The 21117-nt window shown below is 35.9% G+C and overlaps 1 protein-coding gene and 1 non-coding gene across 3 annotated transcripts in view; one reads left to right on the top strand and one right to left on the bottom strand.

The window, feature by feature from the left end:
- LOC109603102 (GATA zinc finger domain-containing protein 14) overlaps positions 1 to 14067 on the top strand; it is a 137576-nt gene extending 123509 nt beyond the window's left edge. For both annotated transcript variants that reach the window (XM_049963935.1, XM_020019554.2), the window contains 10 exons: positions 1441 to 1502; positions 5114 to 5185; positions 5816 to 5953; positions 6407 to 6472; positions 6561 to 6752; positions 6833 to 7055; positions 8308 to 8557; positions 9116 to 9317; positions 9429 to 9871; positions 11224 to 14067. In XM_049963935.1, the coding sequence (XP_049819892.1) occupies positions 1441 to 1502; positions 5114 to 5185; positions 5816 to 5953; positions 6407 to 6472; positions 6561 to 6752; positions 6833 to 7055; positions 8308 to 8557; positions 9116 to 9317; positions 9429 to 9871; positions 11224 to 12700 (3125 nt within the window). In that variant the 3' untranslated portion in view covers positions 12701 to 14067. The remainder of the gene's footprint in view (positions 1 to 1440; positions 1503 to 5113; positions 5186 to 5815; positions 5954 to 6406; positions 6473 to 6560; positions 6753 to 6832; positions 7056 to 8307; positions 8558 to 9115; positions 9318 to 9428; positions 9872 to 11223) is intronic.
- A 5086-nt stretch (positions 14068 to 19153) lies between these two features.
- Trnav-uac (transfer RNA valine (anticodon UAC)) lies at positions 19154 to 19226 on the bottom strand. Its single transcript has one exon. It is a non-coding gene; the product is annotated as a tRNA-Val (tRNA).
- Between the last annotated feature and the right edge of the window lie 1891 nt (positions 19227 to 21117).

The following is a 21117-nucleotide window of genomic DNA, read 5'->3' as shown; positions in this document are numbered from 1 at the left end:
TAAAAATAAAATTCGACAGTCCATAAAAAAATACTTGAATGATAAGAATGAATGATGTTAAGCTACATAAACTGATAGTATTACAACTCAATAATAAATTTAAAAGTTTATGTTCAATTGGGTTTATTTTACATGTATTGACAGGCAAATCCATTGTTCAAAACTTTCAGATACACTAACTGAAAAGAACGCTTAAGGGAGGACGTAAAAAATGCAAACAAAAATGTATTATTTGTTTCCTAGTTTTCCACTTCCTTAGTCTAATATCGTCGTCAATAGAGCTTCCGTCAAACGTGGCTATAATGCCGCATTGTCCTTTTAAAGTTCTGAATGGCACGCCTCTCGAGACAATATAATCTTGTACGGGAGCTACAGCAAAACATCTTTTGCCATTGCAACTTCGACTAGATTGCTTCCACTGTGCTTATACATCAAATCCCGTTTTTGCCCTTTGTCAGTAATCTTTGCCGCCCGACTCGGTTCTCCTCTCCGCAATAATTAACGTTGTATACCACTTACTTTGATATTAGATCGAGTGTTTCGAGCACACGCTATAAGCCATCCCCCTCCCCCAAGCGTTTGCACACTTTGTAATCGCCTCCAATTTGAACCAGAACAACAAAATCCGTGTGCGACGAAAAAAAAATTTTTTCCAGACTCGTATCAATCAAACCTTCCTGTTCGTTTTTCCAATCGGCCGCAAGTCGCGTAACATCATCTCGACGAGCAGGCAGATCAATTTTTATAAAGAGGAATCGCACGTAACGAAATTGTCTGTCTATTTTTATGAATCGCCACCCGTCACACGGTTCCGGGCGCGACACGTCGCGCATGTTGCCCGGAATGTGCCTGGGATTTGAAAAAATCCCGGAATTTATGATAGCGTGGCTTGTGGGACCGCGTTCGTTCAATGCAAACTTTCGGTCGCGCTCCTCTTTCGCTTTTGTCTCGCGAAATAAATATGTTGTACACGTCGGGAATTTTACGACCGGCATTTTTATTAGGTGAAGAGTAAAAGTTGTGCGGAACGGGAGTACGGCTAGGCGTAGCTGCGGATTAAAATTTTACCACCGCAACAATTAAACGCTCATAATTAGCTGCTGCTAATCCTCGCACGTTAATCGCTTCAGAAAACAGCCAACTTTTATATTTTCTCACATCTACTTCGGTAATAACTGTTGTTATTTATTTACCAAGCCTCCACATACAGTTCTGGATCAGTGCCACCATAAAATTGGATACTTAAATCTCTAAAATCGTAACCGGCTCTTGTTTCCGAGCAATTGTAATTCGTATCCTGCCCTGACAGCTTAATCGAAAGATAAACATTTTGCTGGTGCGAAGATTAACGCCAGATGTGACAAAAACTCTTTATTTGATTTTTCCCATTCGACCCTGGATTGTTTCCATAAATGATTAGTGTTTTGTTTTCCGTTTCAGGTGCCGCATTAATGAAAATCGTGGAGGTTTACAAGGAAATACAGGATCAGCAAATGAATATTGTGAGTACATTTTAATTAATTTACCAATATAAATAATAACCATAGCAAAAAGTTTTATGTCCGGCGATTTATCTATGTTTGTGCATATATTTAAAATCAATTGCTGCATGCAAAACTGTGCATTTACATTCGTATAATATCGGAAATCCTGGAAAATATATTGGAGGTATTAATTAAATGTATCGCGTTTAATAAATATTGGCTTTTAGTTTTAATAAATAAAAATAATAAATTTTATGATTACTGCATTCGCAAATTCGATGTACGAAGGTAAATATTATTCCAACTGATTCAACTGTATAACAATACGATTTTATTTGCCAATTTCAAACAAAATATTAACGAATTTTTTTTATTAATTTCCCGACAATTCCATTAAGGTCGCATTAAAATAATGATCCGAGTTGAGTAGTCGAAAGTAAGTTTTCACTTTTATGCCGCCATTGTAAACATTGTCAGACACCGTAATGACGTTAATTAAGTCAAACTACTTCGCCATTACGGAACGCTTATCACAACTTCTCTAACGATAGAGATTTGTGCCTAATAACCATTCAAAATTAGTAAAACTTTCAAAACTAACAATTTGCTACTCCCGTTACAATAAAGGTAAAGTGGATGTAGTTCTGGAATGTAATTAGTTTCTTGACGGGATATGGAAATGTGGGTGCGAAATTTTATCGTCCTCTAATTTTCAACAAAGGTAAAATATAACAATATATTTTGTGTTGCGGTGTGAATTTATAAACTAGTGTATTAAAGTTGGCGAACATTAATGAACTTTAAACTAATTCTTCGGCGTGGCTGTTCCATTAAAACCGGTTTAGCAATTAGGATGTCAAACCAGAGATCTCCATTTCTCCGTGTCAAACACACATACTCACTTCCGGAACACAATTAATTCTTCGATATGGTACATAATTAATTCACTATGCACCAAGAAAATTTCAGTTAATATGACGTTACTGTGCATAAAGCTTTCGACTAACAAGATGTTATTTTACTAGGAAAACCGTATCGCGTTGAGTAAGTGGAAACGTTTATTGTCTGATCAAGTATAATTAAGGATATTTATAAAGCTTTAAGGACAATTAAGCATTAAAACAGGCACATAATCAAGCTACCCCTTCAATAAATTACTTAATCTAGGTTAGGCATGAAATCGTTTTAATGTTGGGCACCACATTAATTTCGAGATTACGTTAAATATAAAATACCTGTGCAATATTTATTCATTATGGTTAATAATATTTATTTGTGTTAAATTGTGGTTTTAGAATAAAAATTAAAACATGAAAATTGCTGAAATATATAATAAATTTATATTATTATTTAAGCATCACTAATTAGTACATTTTATTTTGCATTGTTATTAAAATTATATTTGTTTGAAAATATCCATCTCCAAATGATAGAATGTTATTAAAATACTATATAATTTTAAATTAAATTTTAAATTCCTGATATCGAATTGTTTTATTTTATTAATGCATTTTAAAGAAAATTTTATTTAAAATGAATTCTCATAGCTTTCATTTTTCCATTTAGAAATTTTATATACTTTTTAACAATTGTTATCGTTATAAAATATTTTATTTCCAAAAACTGTACATTGTAAGTACTCAATTTATAACAATTTTATTACTTTTATCTTATTTGATAACTAAACAAAAAAGTTCAAAATTCAATGTAATTGATAATTAACATTCTAAAATCTGATTTGATTCGTTCACAAAGAATACTTTTTTATATATGAAAGAAGTAATAAAATTTTATTTTCTTCTTCTTTTCTATTATATCTACTATAAATTATTATTACAATTAAAATAAATATAATATTTTCGTAGCTTTTTGCCCAGTTTATCTAATTTTTTAAATAATACGGGAAACGATTGATTGATTTTTATTTTATTTTATTATTATTTATTTATATATAATAAATTTCTCTTTTATCTTTTTATTGTGCATATTAATTTAAGAATGAAAAAAAATCAACAAACCAAAACTAGAGGCAGTTAATAAACTTTTTACAAGTGTTACACTTTTTAATGATGCCTTTAGGAGTATGTAAAAACTGATTCAACCCCTTCAAAAAAAAAAAAATCATTTAATTCTTTTTTTAAGTAATGATGTTACTGTGTACTTTATTTTAGTTCTCAGTTCCCATTTTGGAATAACTTTCTCTTTCCCAATTGGGCTTACATTATAAAAAAATATTAAACCGCAAATTTGTACAGCCTGATTTATATCAAAGATACTTCTTTTAACAGCATTTTTATTGTCAACCCCATTTAGAAATGAAACAACAAAAAAACCATCACGCAAATGTAACCGGGGGCAGTTAATTAACCATTCTACATGTGTCACATTTTTAAGTGGTGCCTTTTAAAGTCCGCAACAATCGATCCGGGCTCCTCCCTGCGTACCCCGCACACAAAGAATAATTTGCACGCCAAGTGCGTAGACTGTCGCGAGGCGGTTACGCTCCGAAATTATGAGTGTTTTTGCGTCCGGTTTCGGGCCGTAATTTTATTCGCGGTTTTATTCGTAACGTCCGTACGCGCCCGCCGTCTGCCCGTACACTTCGCCTACCGCCCCCGGTGTCAGACCGGTAACGCGATTATCTCCTGAATTAATTATATGGGCGTCCGCCCCCGGCCGCCGTGGCCCTTCTCCCATTTGCAGTCGGTTTCAGTGTTATTGTATCGAAACGGGGATTATCTCCGTTTTGATAATCGGGAATCTGGCCCTCAAACAATTGCTTCCAGTTTTTATCCATTTTAATTTTACTAATTGAATGTCTAATAATCATCTCTATACGTGTATGGAAATACTTATACTTGATCATCCGGGGAATTAATCTACTTTTGTAACTCAAAGCAATTCGTTTACAAAGTATCTTAAATGACGTTACAATAGTTGAAATTTAAACGATATTAAATTAATTGTGCATTACATCAAAGGAATAATTAGATTTTAGAACTACATAATTATATAAATGCTTAAATTGAGGGAGCATCAAAATCGTAAACGCATAAATACCACGTAACTTAATTGGTATGGAAATACTTCTATCTAACTGAAACAGTAAATAAAAATTCAATTCACTTCTATCACTTTTAATTACTCGATTTCAGATCACATAGTATAATTACAAAAACTAAAAACAGTTTAAAAAGCCGCTAATCAAAATAAATCCATTCGAGTCCAGTAAATATGTTTGATTTTACAAATTTAAAAAGCCACGTGACCCAATTTAAAAAAATACAATTTGTAATAGCAACAGCGAATGTTTGACATCTCTGTTAATTGCATCGAGTCATTTAATCAGCGGGGACACGTGTGCAATAAATCCGTTTTACATATAAGAAAATTAAACATAAACACAAATATTTGATTTTTATCTGATTCCACCTTCTGTCGCTTTTTATTTGCACATCAAACGGCTGAAATTCGCACTGTTTACTTCAACTTTTACAGTAATCGTAACTAATTAATATTTACATTTCGTTAAACCCAACAGCGAATATTTGATTACATTTTGTATGAAATCGTAAATGTTTCCACCGGCATTTGTAATTCATATTAAACCCATTCCCGTTTAATTTCAGCTGAAAGCGTTCTACGTCGATCTCCTCGTACCGCTCGAGACCAATCTTGAAAAGGACACCAAAGTCGTACAGGTACGTAGCATTGAGGTCATTCCAGTTAATTTACATTTATAATTTACCTTGGTTATCAAAAATTTCAACAATGAATATTTATGTTTGAAACTTCTTTCATTAGATCTAAAACATTTTACGGTACGTTCGTATATATCACATGTAAACTTCAGCGTTTCATTTAGTAAATAGTTTCTCGGTTATTCAGTTAACTTTAAAACGGAAATCTCTTCAGTTGCATAGAAAACTTTACCCAGTTTCAGCCATATTTTTCACTGAAACTTTGCGATCTGGGCAAGTGGGAATGTTTATATGTCTTAAAGTTATCAAATGATATTTTCCGTATTCCTCGGCTGCTATGTAAATATTATGAGTTCCAAACTTTGGCTTTATAATATTTATGATTTCACCTATAACACCCAGTTTCGAGACTTTTTACACCAAACCGAAAGCAGGTAATTGTCACGTTTTAACGACCACAAAAACTTTCAGGTCGGCCCCCAGGATTGACACTATTCCACGCTTGTAAAACAAACCCACATGTAAACTGTGTAACTTTGTAAACTACCTATACAAACTTCGTTGTACCTCCGTAATCTCTCCAAGTCCAATTGTTAATCCCGTTAACTAACCCAACTCGTATTTTTCCAGTCGGAGCAGAAGCGGTTTCTTCAACAGCACAAACAACGATCCGAGACTTACAGCAAAGCGGCGGCCATGATGAAAAAGCAACGAAAGAAGTCCAGGGGTTCGACGAAAACAGGCCTCGCCATGGACAAGGAACTTAAGGTACACACAACTGTGGCTATTTCGGTTTATTGTTACGACCCCTTTTACTGGCGCCCTTAACTTTTAATGCCGATGTGGCAATGCACAAATATTGAAGGTGTATTTTGGCCAGTTGCAGGGGCAATTAAATGCGTTTTTATTTGTGCAATGTCGGGTTAATTTAGTTCGTCTCTGAGGCGCGCTTTAATTGAGTTTTAAATTGTGGGCTTTTGACTGCAAGTTAATGGCCACAAAGATACGGTTTAATTGCGATTTGTTGCAGTATTTAATGCCCGGGATACGAATAATTCTTCTTTATTTGAAAACAGACATTGCAATTCCCTAACGAGGAGCGATTGATAGCGAAAAACTGTTTTATTTGCACTCACTGGATTTTTCAAATTACCAATTTAATTACTTCAGTGATTCTAGTGCGTTCTAGACACAACTATCATTGGGAATTGTTATTTCCAGAATATGCAGGTCCTGGAGGAGGAAAAGACGAAACTGGATGCATTCTGCGAACAAAGCTTAAAGAACGTAAGTAGCCGTCTGACATTATCGTAGCTTTAAATTCACTTGCTGGCAAAACAAACTCTAATAAAATTTAACGACGGCTGTCCGGCAGGCAATGACCCAGGAACGCCGGCGTTACGGCTTCGTCCTGGAAAGGCAATGCTCTCTGGCCAAGCATTATCTTTCGTATCATAGTCAGGGTGCAGCGTCCTACGAACAAAATCTGGAGAAGTGGTCGGAAGTGGCCAAGACCAGAGAATATCTGCCCGAATCTGTTGAAAATATATTCAGCAATCGGCTCAGGGTAAGCACGATTTACATATTTTAATAAAATTTATCTTGTCCCGGACGTTTCTTGCATCTGTTTATGTTTTAATCCCCCAGCAAATTTCCGTATGGCAAGACGAGGATGTTTACTCCAATCCCAGAAGTCCCAATTTCGAAGATGACAGAATGAGCATTAACTCACAGTTGAGGAAGACCAAGAGCATGGACGCTTCCTGTTTGGATATACGTTCGATTGGTGAAGTCGGATCGCCAGTCAATACACTGTCCAGAGCCAAGTCCGAATTTAATCTCAACTCTTCCACACATTCACTCGCTCAAGGTAAACCAACGTGATATTATTATGGGTGGTTGTGGAAAAACGTGGTCTAGACAAGTGTTTTATTTTTAACCAGCAAAGAAAGTGAAACAAAAAGATAGTTATATAAACTATTTATAAATAAAGTTTTGTAAGCGATCTGAGTGATAATTGTGCATATAATTAACTCTTTAACTGGTTTCTAGAGAAAAAATCTAAATATTACCTTAGAATAAGGTGGGACGCGTTTGCATGTTCAATAGAATATCACTTGGAGATAAAATTATTTATAATTTCAACGCAAATGTCAAGGGATAGTACCGAGAGTAAAACGTTCATTCCGACAGTGCAAACAGTGTTTAAAAGGTGCAAATATGAATTCTCTCAGTCCGATGAGATTTCACTATTTAATGTGTAAGTTTACTTTAAGCTAATTACGTAATATTTATTGAATTGACCTTTTAAAATGCTCCTTTTACGATGTATTTTGTATGCACATACTACGGATGACACACATTTTGCAGTTTTAAAATTTCGTATTCTTATTGTATATCCTGTGAAGCATTGTTGGAAAATTCATTTTAAATTTTTCAATAAAATTACATTGTGAGTTCAAAGTAGACCTGTAACGTAATGGAGTATTAAAAACTCCATTGAACTGACTTCATTTCTGCATGCACTGCAGGGAGAATTTTGTTGAAATTTTACTATTTTCTCACAGCGTCACCTTTAGATTACTTAAATTTATAATTTTAAAGCTTTTAGGATTATTTAACTACGACTCCATAATTTTCTAGTTATTTTTTCAGAAACATTCAATTTAATATTTATAACTAGCTCAAACATTTTTATTCAAATCACAAACGTGCATATACTTTGCCATTTAATGTTCAATATAAAAAGTGGTAAAGTCAAATAGTTTGTCACGTACCCAATATTACCTTTAACGTTATCAATGATGTAAAGATTTTTATGGTATGAGCAAATAAAATTATATACTCTAAAATATATAAAATATTCTTAGATTATCAAGAAAATTATTGCGTTTTTTAGTGAAAAATATGGAGTTCCATTCTATCGGTATAAATAAGCTTGTTTCTAGTTGGCAAAAATGTGTTGTGACAAGTGGTTCATATTTCAGTTAATAAAATTTTATTTAAGATAGATTGAGATATGTACATTTTATTTTTAACATAGAAAAACGCAGCAATTGGTTGATAACCCAGTAAAAAGAAAAAATAAAATTAAAAAACATTAATACAATATTTATTTTCAGATGGTCACACCCCGACACGCCGTCCTAAGTCGATCGCAGTTCCGCCGCCTCCGGCCTGGGACACTCAACTGGCTCGAGCGCTCTACGCGTATTTGTCGAGTGGCGAAAATCAACTCAGCTTCCACGAAGGCGATTTAATAGCTCTAATCGGCGACAGGACGAAGGGCTGGCAATTCGGCGAGAATCTGAGGACTCAGTGCAGCGGCTGGTTCCCCCTCGCCTACACCGAGGTCCTTGATGATCCTACTATGTGAGTGAACGGTCCTATTTATTGTTATGATTATTATAACGCAAATATGTTAAAGTGGTTGTTACCGTAGTTAATTTAATAGAGGGAACGTGTTTCAAACAATATTTACCGTTCACTAGTTAAACTTATCAATTGGCTCTAGATTTCCGCCCTGCTCCAACTTTGTTAGAATAGATCGCTTTAATAACGTAGCGACGTGCAACCAAAGTGCCATCAGCAGCACTTCAAGTAATACAGTCGAACAGCATTTAATTAACAGTTTGCTGAATTTCGATTACCAACACACCTACCCCCTTGTATTCTCCACGAGAGCAGTGTGGATTCGATAACTATTGTTTGGCCACTTGAATTGCACGGGGATTGGAGGGTTCCCAACTTCAACTTATCCCGAATGGAATTTAATAATGTTCTCGAGTTTTGTTTTTATTCCAACTTCCGCGGTCAATTCAATAAAAACAAATAACCGATCTAACAAGATAAAAATCTCGTTCAACTTCGTTTAGTAACGGAAACACTTTAGGTTATATTAAACTGTACGTGATTTTGTTATCGTCTTAGGTCGCCATCACATCGCGTCGACACCGGAGGATCGCAACATTTAAACAACTCGTCGTCTGCTAATCAAGGAGGGAGCGGCAGCATGATGTCGCCGGCTGGATCGGGTGGTACGCCGTCCGGTAACAACACGCTAGAGCACGGCACACCCCGAATGTTCGGGGACACCCTTCACCTACACAGATCCTCTAATAATGCTAAGCAGGTAGAGTAGTTGCTAGAGAACTATATGACATACCTTCCTTGCTTTTAAGGACCACCTAGAGATCCTTTGGAGACACGAACATATTAATTTAAATTAAATTTACCTTTTTAGATTCGGCGAGCGATCGGTTCTAACAACATTCCGCCACCAGCGCTCCCCGCCCCCGTACCAACCCCGTCGTTGCCCTACCAGAAAGCCGGCATCACCCAATCCCAGAGTACCCAGTTCACCAAGACTGGCATGGACATTTCCACCTTCCAGTCCCCATACGCCCAGACTACGATGAAGACCTCCGCGTCTTCCTTCAACTTCACCACCCCCTCGACCGGCGCCTATTCCACCCACCCCCAACCATCGAGGTCGGACAGACCGACCGCGGGTGCGCCTCTGCCATTGCACCTGCAAACTAAGGGAGGAAAAATCGGCGGGCCTGTAGGCAATGTGTCGTTACACAGCAGCAACGATTCGGGTTTCAGTAATGATCCTCCACCACAGCCGGAAATTGATTATTCGGATGACGACTCCATTCCCGGGCAGACCAAATTGCCCGCCAGGTGAGTTTTATGTTTGACGAATGTTTTGGCTAATGTTCAGTGTTGTTTGGCTTATAAATTACCGCACAAGTTGTATTATCTCGGCATTTTGACATCGGTACAATTTGGCAGTAACTCGCAAATCTCTGGTAAGTGGTAAGATAAAACTGCTTTCCAAGTCTGTCGTTGGCTTTGTTATTTGCGGTCGCCAATCCGAGATTATTGTTTTTGTTTGTTGGTTGAGATTATCGTTGAAGTTGATACCGCTGGAAAAGTTTGACCGACTAGTTGGGGTGGAAGTTTCTTGTCGGGAAGTTTTCGATGAGGCGCAATCGGCGACGAGATGCACCTCATTTATCCGTTATTTATTGACCCCCACCGTTTGGATAATGAGATGTTTAGCGAGTTCATTAACTTAAAATAACCCTTGATTTAATGTTTAAACACAAAATATTATTGCAGAGGTACCACTTTATTTATAGTTCATCATGTTTATGTTTTATAAAGAATTATAAAATAAATAAATTTTAATAAGTAATGCAAGTTTATAAAATAAATTAATTTTAAAATTTAATGTATTATTTAAAATTTGTTTGCCAACTCAAATTAAAATTAAATATTTACGACCCTTTATTGTCTTATATTTTGTAATTCATTTTCTTGTTTTTATATATACAATTTAAATATAAATTAGAATATAATTATGTAACTCTCATACATCCCCAAGGTTATATTTCATTGCAGTCTGTAATTTTATTCAAAAACACCTCCTGACGACCCGGGCAATTAGATGTTTTATCTCTCAACTTGTGCGATAATTTTCTGTTTTTGCATGCCGATGGGATAGCGATCTGCATAGTTGGATGCCTTGAAATGTAAATAATTCGACGAGATTCAATCCAGGAGAGAGCTGTGTTGAAAATGTTTTTTATTTTTTTTAGATACCTCGCTCGAATGTCAGAATACCAATCTCAGCGTACTTATGACGGCAACGAATTCTATGGATACACAACTGATATGCATTACTAGACGTAACATATCAGTTTTATTTTGTTAAATATAGGATTGGAATTAAATATTGAAAACAATTCTGAATTTTTTCATATCAATCAATAAAAAAATTAAATTAAAATTCTGTTACCAATATACAATTTAAAACAAGCTTATCTAACAAGAATCTTGAACAGATATTAACAACAAATTATACAGAGATAACAACACCATAACATCAATACAACACAGTAGTAAAAACATTTTTGCACCTCTTCTGGTATTGGTAACTTGTAAATGGCCTCTCCTCTAACTATCCAGACGCTATACTCTTGCTTTTGTGTTTAGTTAAGCTGATTGTTTGTTTTATGTTGGCTTCGTAGATCTAAAATGACCAGGGAAGTAAACGGCGACACCAGTACGGTGCCCAGAAAGGTGCACGCCCAAGCGATGAAGCAGTCGCACAGCCACGGCAATTTGGTGGACAACCGATTTTACATGTCTGACGACAACGATCTATTATCCAAGGAAAACAGGAAGCTGGTGAAAAGAACAAAGTCTTTCTGGAAGTTCGGCAAGAACTCCTCAGACAACGAAATATTAGAAGGCATGGCTCTGTGGAGACACAGGGACCTGGTCGATGTGGAAAACGAGAAAAAGAACGCAAAGAAGAACAGCCAGAGGAGGGTGCGCAAGCCGAGCAGAGATAAGTCCAACGACTCCGATCGCACGATAAACGCTAAACAAAACGGAGACATAGCTCCACCTAAAATTGAGAAAAACACGAAAACCATAGACGTTAAGAGAAACAAGAGTTTCGCAGAGAAACAAAAGCTCTCTTTACCAAAAAGGCGCAACTCCGATATAATCAACGAAGATTTCGACAACTACGAGAAACACATGCAATCAAATAAAATTGACGATCAATTTTACGACGATGACGGCGACGGTTTGATGATGAAGACCGTGAACAGAAAGAACATTTTGCAGCAGTACAGCAACGATTCATCTGGAGCAGATTCTGGAAGTGAATCTGACATTACCAGCGATGATCCATATGATTGTATAGTCGTGGACGATCAGCAAGTGAGAAACGAAAACAAGTTCCCGAACGTGGCGGAACTGGGTAAAAAACTCGAGAAGCTCTCCAAGTCTAGCAAATACTCGCCGAATAAAGAAAATAACATGAACAATCAGCAAATCAGGAACAGCATTCAGGAAAAGAATAACATTAACATGCGTAGCAATATCGATAAGAAACTGAATTCGGAGATAGAAAACGAAGATATAATTCAATACAGGGATAAAAGACACAGTTTCAAGACCTTTGGCATCGAAACGAATAACGAGAACGGGGAAAAGGAACGCATCGATAACGAGCGATATTATTCACAGGCCCATAGTAAAAAGAACAACGAAACGGCACAAGATAAACGCCGCTACTATGCCGACTCCAACAATAAAATTAACTCGGTCGAAAGACACAAGAGACCCAGTTACGAGAGCATAGAAAACGAGGGGCAGACCAGGAGCAGGGACAGTAGGAGCCATCAGAGTATGAGACGATCCAACGAGGGCGAGAAGAGGGATAAGATGAAGTATTACGACTCCACCAACGACGAACTGTCGGACGCAGTAGAAAATAGACAGTTTTTGCCCAGGACCAAGCTCACAAAAACAAACAGTAACAACTCTAAATACGAGCAAGACATTGGTTTGATGGAATATGGGGAGACTTTGCAGAAGAGGTTGAAAAATCCGGAATACGGAGCCAAGTATGATGAGAGGTCGCCCCACAATGGCAACATGTACGGCCCTTGGTATGACCTTTGGGGCTTGGACTCATCAGTCAGAAAGTAGATGAATCTGGACGTACCTATTTATTTCGTATTTATTCCTACCAGGTGTTGGAGAATATTTTCGACTAACAAACAAAATTGTTTTGCTTACATATCATTTCAGATAGTATTATGTTAGACTGCCTTAGAAATTTACTAAAAAAACAGAAAATGCTCAAATATATAATGCTCAGAACGAGAATGGAAAAAGTTGTGAGGAGATGAAATAAAGCTTCAAACTGTTTTATTAACAAACGCATGTATGATCGTTGTTTAATAATATTCGGCTTAATTTTTGTGCATGTTGAGTTAAAATTAATCCAGTTTTATTGGATTTTAATAAATTAATTATCTTGTTCATTGCATGTTTTATTCATGGTGTTGGTTCTTTTCAGGTCTAATAATTTTGCTACCATCAAACTGCGAAAGACTAACCCTAGTACCGATAGGACAACGTCATTAATACTAGAGTAAATTTACCCCTTTTATCAAATTCTTTCAATCCTTATCGATGTCAAATATTGTAATGTTATTTAAGTGGCAAATATTTATTATTTTTTTATATTTGCTAGAAACATTAAGCTAGTCTAATTATTAAAATAATTAAGGAATATATCTATACATGTTGCATTATAAACACTGTAAATTGTATATAAATGCTCATAATATTTTTTGATATTACTGTGTTTTAATTAGTTTCTACTTACCTTATAGTTAATTTACATACTTGATAATTTTCTCTTCCATTTCTTAAACTTTGTATATAGAGAATTTTTCGGTGGTTGGGCTAGTGCAATATATATCAACCCTTGAACAAAACAAACTTACTACTGTATTTGCTTTTGGTTCCATTAAAATTTTTAATCTGTTGTAGCTAAATTTTGTATTTTTGTTAACGAATCTATAGAGTAATTATATTTGAAGTCTGTGATAAATTGAATTACCTTTAGCTTTTTAGATGCAACTATATTAGTAAGTTTGATATACAGTTTTGTATATAGGCTCTTGTTTGTATATAAAGAATTAATCTTAACGCAATCAAAACATTTTTGCCCTTATTTGTTTACTGTCACACATTTTTATATTACGAAATTTTTTATAATACAATAGGTATAATTTAGGTATTGTACTGTACCGTCCAAATATAACCCAAAAGTAACGCATTTGCGTTAATTATGTAATTGTAAATTTACTCGCCCCAAATATATACTGGAGGCTTATATTCATGTTGTTTGTGGACAGTTATCGCCAATGAAACTGACTGGTAACTGTTAGAAAGAGTATAAATTAGCAGCATTGTACTCATCTATGTTTTGTATAGCTATAGCATAAACATATTGTTAAGTATATTGTATATCATTTTAATATAAATAAAATTTAAATTGTTTAGTCAGTATTTTATTATCCCCCTCAAAGTAATTAGTACAATTATCATATCAAGGTAAGTAAACGTGAAAGCATGTACTCGCATTAAGAAGGTGTTAGCATAGAAAGTCAACGATATCGATGACAGTTCGGAATTGTCCCCAAACAAGTATTAATTAGTTTACTTTAAAACCCTGTGTAGGATTATTAGTTTAGGCAACTTGGATCAACACAGATAATACCCGTTGTTAAATTAGTGCTGGTTTATGTGTACAATATTCACATGGTTTCACTGATCAAACGAAAATTCATTTCGCTGCCACTGGTTTCAAAACTTTTAAGTCCGAATTTAATCCGAATATGTAATGTAATAGCTGTGTTGAAACCAATTATACGTGATTCCGAACTGTTCAAATAACAGTTTTCAAATTATTGCCAATGCCCACAGAAATTTTATAAAAACATGAAACCTGGTTATTGAACTGAAATTTTACAATTTTTTAATTGTAATAAAATAGAATTATTTTAAACATTCATTCGGTAAAATCATAGAGTGCAATTAAAAATTGACACCAAACCATAAACATTAAAAATTCCTCACCAATAAATCAAACACGAGTACGTAAATACATTAGTTCAGTGCGGCCGGGGAGTCCATTAAATAAGTAATGCCTCCGACCTGATTAACAGGCAAATCGATGTTCGAACATCCACATTCAGCTGCAGAATTTGTTCTTGCACCACTTCGAGCGCATTTGTTTGACAAGCCCTTAACAATAGCCATTCAGGCTCGGATCCCGCTAATAATTAATTATCGCCACGGATACCCCCGCGATTATTTGAATTTTTAATGCGTTCTCGTACTCAATCTGCCCCACAGGCCATTATTAACCGCAACCGTGAGCCATTCTTAATGCATCCTTTGAAAAAAGATATAAATCTACCCTGGGGGTGCGCCGAAACCGTGGGGTTGGAGGATAATGCGGTGCATCGGAATTACAGTGTTTAGTGCCGACTGGCGGCCATTGATACGCTCGTCCAGAGAACGTCACGAAATAATTCATGAATCTCATTCATCCGGGGAAGATTTCTCGAGACCCGGCAAATAAAAATGTTAATAGTTGGCGTCGTAAATGGAATTCATTTTTATTAAGGCCCTTTTGCTAACCAGGGCTTTTGTTGTGTGCCGATGCAATTAGTCACCTAACAAGACAAGTTTTATTTCTTCACCGGGAATACTGCGAATTAAGCAAATTGTGAGCAAAGGAACTGTGCAAGAAATAATTTATGTTTTGCGATGTTATCAGCGAGTGCAAGGAGTTTAAGTTGTTAATCTCGGCCTTTTATGATCCTTGTAATTGTAGATTACCTACGAAATGTGCACTAAAACTGTTACCGCAGTTATTTATTGCAAGTGCAAATAATATGTAATTATACCGAATGATTTATTGGATCAGCGCAGTTTATTCTTCCGAGTATTGAATGTATAAAAACAGGAAACAACAGATGTTCCCTATTAAAATCATTTTTAATCTTCTAAACATTGAAATTAATCCAGTTTAATAAGATAAGCCGGTTTTAAATACATTTTCAATTGGCGGAGCGGAGATTAAACACTAATCATATTTCACTGGGCGAAAAAACAAACGCAAAGATTAAGATATCAAGAATGAAGGGGACGAAAGTGAATGCCAAGATTAGATAAACGGCTTTTGATAGATTTATATTAGGTGTACAATATTTTATTTCCGAGACAAGAGAAAAACGAAATTAATCATCTCTGCAGATACTGACGAACAAATGAAGGAGTCGTTAACATCTCTTAACTCTTATCGAGTAAAAGCTTCAGTTTACTTCCCGTGTAATTTATTTAGCTAAAGCCAAATAAAAAATGATCAAAAACAAATTTCATTTTAACGGAAATTGAAAATATCAGCCACAAAGTTAAGAAACTTATACGAATAGAATTGGGAAATTGAAATTGTTGGCGTATAGAAACATTCACACCCATTCGAACCTGCCAAATCGAATACTGGTGGACTTATCCCGACTTCCCGACATGTTGTCTGCACCGTCACAACAAATTAGACATTCGAACAAATTTAATAAACAAAACTTGGAAATTGATATGCCAACGACAAATTCCTTTGAATGTGAAATACAATGGGTGTTGCGGGACGGCAACTTTCCGATTATACTTGCAAATGTACCCGTGCAGCGGTCCCGGTTGCCACCCCTCCATCAATCTGGCAGTGGCGTCGAAAGTGTCGCACAGAAATAAGTCATCTGCATAAATGATATTAGCCGACAACTTTCGAAAATTGCACGGCACCAAAGGAAAAAAAGGTGCTTTGTATGCAACCGATGTGAATACATTTACCGCAACCACCTTCATTAGGAACGACTGTAAGAGAAAACTGCTCTTTAACAAGGTTCTACCTCTAGTTAGCTTATATTTATTTAATTTCAAAGTGGAATTGTACAACAGTGTGAAAGAAAATATTTCCACGGAGTATTTCATTTTTTTGTTAAATTAATGCCCACAATAGATATATGAACACATTGATTAAGAACAACTTAACTCTAAAAAGAATTTTGAGGGTAATAATTAATACAATTAATACAATAATTACAAAGTTGAAGTATAAAAGTTAGATATGATCTGCTTGATTCACAATAACACATTAATGCTAATAAGATATTTAATGGCACCACATTTAAATAAAATGGGACCATTTATTCTTCAAATTTAGCTCCCCAGTCCAGCAACATAGGAATATAATTGAACACGCTCCATGAAAACTAACGTGGGACTTTAACAGAGTTAAGTGAGGCGACATGAAGGTGTTATTAAGATCGATCTGGTCGTCGGGAGCTGCTTAATCAAATTTTTGTGAAAAAACACCTATTGCATAAAAATGGAAGCTGGTAACGTTTCGAAGACGCCATAAATCCAAACTAGACGGCGAACTAAATTAACAAGAGTCCCTTCTCCAGTGGCTGTATTAAAAATGCAGCCGGTTACGAGAATTTTTAAGAGCACGTACGTTTTATAAAGGCAATACGTTATATTTAATTGCCCATTAAGAATTTTTCAAAGCTCGTTCTAACAGTTTCGGATCGAGTAAATCAAGATATATGCCAGATTGTTGTTGATTATGTGCGGTGTACACAAGCGCAGAATGTATACATGCAGTTATAGGGCATTACGCTATGAAAATTGTCAACGCTATTATTAACTGCTTTTGGACAGTTTTTATTTTCACGTTAAACTATCTCTTTATAAATTATAATGTTGTGCATAATAAAAGAGCCAGACATCTCAATTTTCTATGTAATATGCAAGTTACACGCGTACATAATGTGAGTATTTTCTATTTCTTGATTCAAATTTCTCTAAAATATGTAAAATGGTTCGAAGCAAATTGGTTGGCAATAGCGATCAGGAGAAAATTATGTGGAATTTTTACTTGATAATTCAAAGTTCAGTTACTCGAATATCTTGATAACTCGAACTAAATATTTGACACAACCTTCGATAAGTTTCTCCTACCTCAGGTAAACTCTAGGTTTTTCTTTTCCGATACCTATCTTATGTCCGAAGGACAATCCTTGTCGGTAACAAGTCAAGATCTATTAATTAGAATAATACAGGAAACTCCAACAATTTACTTTATGGTGTTTACATGATTATTACATCCTAAATTCTAAATGGAAGCACATTTCACTAAGGGTTTTTCCTATTAAGTGTCTTAAAGGCAACCCTTACAATGGTAATACTTATATTGCGATACTAAATTTCGTGTAAGAAAACCTTAGTATGAAAATGTCGATAAAGCTATTCTGGAATGGTTTATTCGTAGCTTCTTTGAAAATTAAAATAAAAATTCTTTCGCCAGACACAAATAACTGACTTTTTTCCATTCAAATAAAACTACATAATACATACACGTATGTTAAATCTGAATACATAAGATGTATTCAGATTTAATATAACTTTCAAGAGTCGTTGAAGAGCAAACTATCATTTAGATATATCTACAAGAAATAGAAAAGATTAAAGGATCTTGGTTGATGCCGTAAAAAATGAATCATTAAATTCATGTTAAAGTATCATGACGGTGTTAGTCTAATATTTTAACGCATTAATAGTGTTGGTGGTATCAATCTCCAATTTTTACAAGATTTTTTTGATAACATCATGAACCCAGAGAGTGGGGTGCTTGGAAAAATTTAAAAGATTTCTTAGTAAATAACAATATTCTGAATTTTTGGTACATTAATACGATGGGTAGTACCAACGTCCACTGACAACAATTTCCTGAATTAAATTACTAAAAGTTTTTTTCTTGATAACATACACCTCAGATTGTGAGATGATAATTAAGTTAATTAGTTAGTTTTTGGTTTTTAAGTTCCTCATTTTTATTCGAAAAAATATTATAATTAATAGTTTTGTTATAATATATTTTTATGTAACTAATTTGTCGAATAAATTTACTGTTCAAAATTAGTTTTATAAACTTAAACATTATTTTAAATAAGTAGGTAAATACAAAAAAAAACGTGACAATATTGTTTAAAATTTTGATACATTTATACAGACGGTAGTACCAAAATCTATTGGCAACCCAAGATAGATTCACCGTGGGGCTCAGTACCACTTCACAAATCAGCGGTGCTGGGAAGCAAACGGATCCAAACACAATTCAAATCCCACCCTAGAAAGATCTTCTTCTAATTGGTTTTGTTCTCCCAAACTCACTCGACTCGGGACATTTTTACCTGCCTTTCGTCTTCTGGTTTAGCACACCGATAGATGCCCCACATGTATGTTTTCTATACGTTTCCTATACATTTGGTTATGACTCATTGAATTCGGTACCATAGAGGAGGGTTTTTAGTCGATAAAATTCCCACACTATCTCCGATTCCAACAAAAAAGCTTACTTTCTAGTGACTTTATTTGATTATATTATACCATTCAGCTTGTACTTCGAGAATAACAAATTTTTGATGGAATTCTGGAGACTTAGAAAGTTGTAGACTTTTAAGATGTTAAAGTTTTTTAATAGATTTTAAATATATTTCTGATTAACTTCAAAACGTATGGTTCCGCCCGGGATCGAACCGGGGACCTTCTGCGTGTAAAGCAGACGTGATAACCGCTACACTACGGAACCAGTCGTTAATTATGTTTCAATAAAAAATGTTCCGGCAGTTCAAAGAAAGTGAAAGTGGAACAAATCCGATTTAATCATCATACAGCAGTTGTGAAAGAAACTCCACCCAAAAAATTAATTACAAACACCCCTCCCCTGGCAGTCAGTCAGTTATCAGTATCTTAACGCATCGAAAACGGATTTAAAACAGCAATTAGACAAATTTAAAATTTTTATCGCCGCACCAATGGCCACCATCGAAAATTAGATACACTTTTTATCCACTACGTTGACTATTTACCACTCAACAGCAGCGTGGATTAAGCCCGTCGGCGTTTCATTACGCGAATTAAACGGATCCGAAAGCGTAGATAAAATTTCAAAGGTTCGAAATCGTTGACGCTTAAAAACGTGTCCGTCCATTAATTGGATTTATGGGATACATAAAGTGAGAAACTATGTAATTACAGGCGAAATTAAGTGGTTGATTAAACAGCGACTGATAATCGGGATTTGCAATTATCCGCCTGGTCCATCCCTCGGTAAAGTAGCAGCAGTACAGTGCGGTGCAACGTCCACGGTACCGAAAGGAATTGACCATTTCCTTTATTCCATTGTCCGTTGATTGAGTCTTTGTTGCACCACCAAGCCGGGGTCAATTTCTATTTACTATTCAGCCCAGACTCACTTAAAATCTTACCCAATGCACCAGTGCCAATCTCCAGTTTTAATCGCATTGTACGTTTCATTTATTTCACACGTGTGACTTGGAGAAACGATACGAGCCGTCCCTCTGACACCATCATCTAATGGACGTATTAGATCCTTGTTTTCGCTGCGTTCCACGAAAGCGAAACAACAATTTAAATGCCTCCAAAGTGTGCACAGTCAATTAGAGGGGCGCCGGAAAAAAGACGGGGTTTCGGCATGCGAAACAGAACCGAAGTCTCAATATTAGGCAATATTCGGAGCCGCATGTGTCGCCGTGCCGTCACGTCCCACCGCCCTTCGACGAAGGCGCATTTCGTGAGGGTTGGCTTACGTGTCGCAACTTACACACACACATATTACATCGCTTTGTCGGGGACTGTCGATGGAGTCTTTTGATATTTCTTTGCGCATTTAATGTACCGGTCATTAAAATACAATTTCCTTTGCTGAAACTTTTCCATCTCGCCATCGTTCAATATTTACATTAGGCGGAGTGCCGAGCACAAAGAAGCGGCTCGGGTGATGAATGTTTCTGGCGTCGACGACTTGCATGGCTCCTGCGGTCGGACAATGAGGGCTGCTTCTCAGACGCGATTAACTCGTTGTTTGCTTGTATTAGATCCGTTTGATATTTTACAAACGTTGATCTACCGAAAACGCCCCGGAATGGTGGAATATGATCTTCGCTAATTGTTTGTAATTCCCATAATCAGAATCCGATATACGGTTATTCGTGTATGTAAAATTTACCATAATCGCTCTCAATATGCAAGCGCTGCATTTTCCAATCGAGTCGCCTGATTTGATTAACGGACGCAACGAGGGCCGTGTTTACAGAAGAGCCCATAAAAGTTTCATTAACGTTTGACCTCCATATACCGAAATTCTACATGGACTCGATCTGCCTCCGAGTCATATATCACGTCCTACACCGTGCATGGATTATTGGGAATCAAATGTGAGGCCTCCCCGCAATAAACAACCGTACACACTCATTTCGGAAATGATTATTTACTCTGAAGCATTCCCATGTTGTCGGTTGATTATTGTTTCAAGCCGGCCATTTAAAAGTTCATTCGTTTTATTTGTGCAAAGTCATGAATATTGATGTCCGGTGGCGAAGGAATAAGATCGCGTCGAGTAGAAAGGAGACTGGGGTAAGTAATTGGAATAATTTGAGAGCCCGGTGTCTTTCGGAATC

The sequence above is a fragment of the Aethina tumida genome, chromosome 2 (assembly GCF_024364675.1).
Source record: "Aethina tumida isolate Nest 87 chromosome 2, icAetTumi1.1, whole genome shotgun sequence".
Lineage (NCBI taxonomy): Eukaryota > Metazoa > Arthropoda > Insecta > Coleoptera > Nitidulidae > Aethina > Aethina tumida.
This window is presented reverse-complemented; position numbering and strand designations above follow the sequence as displayed.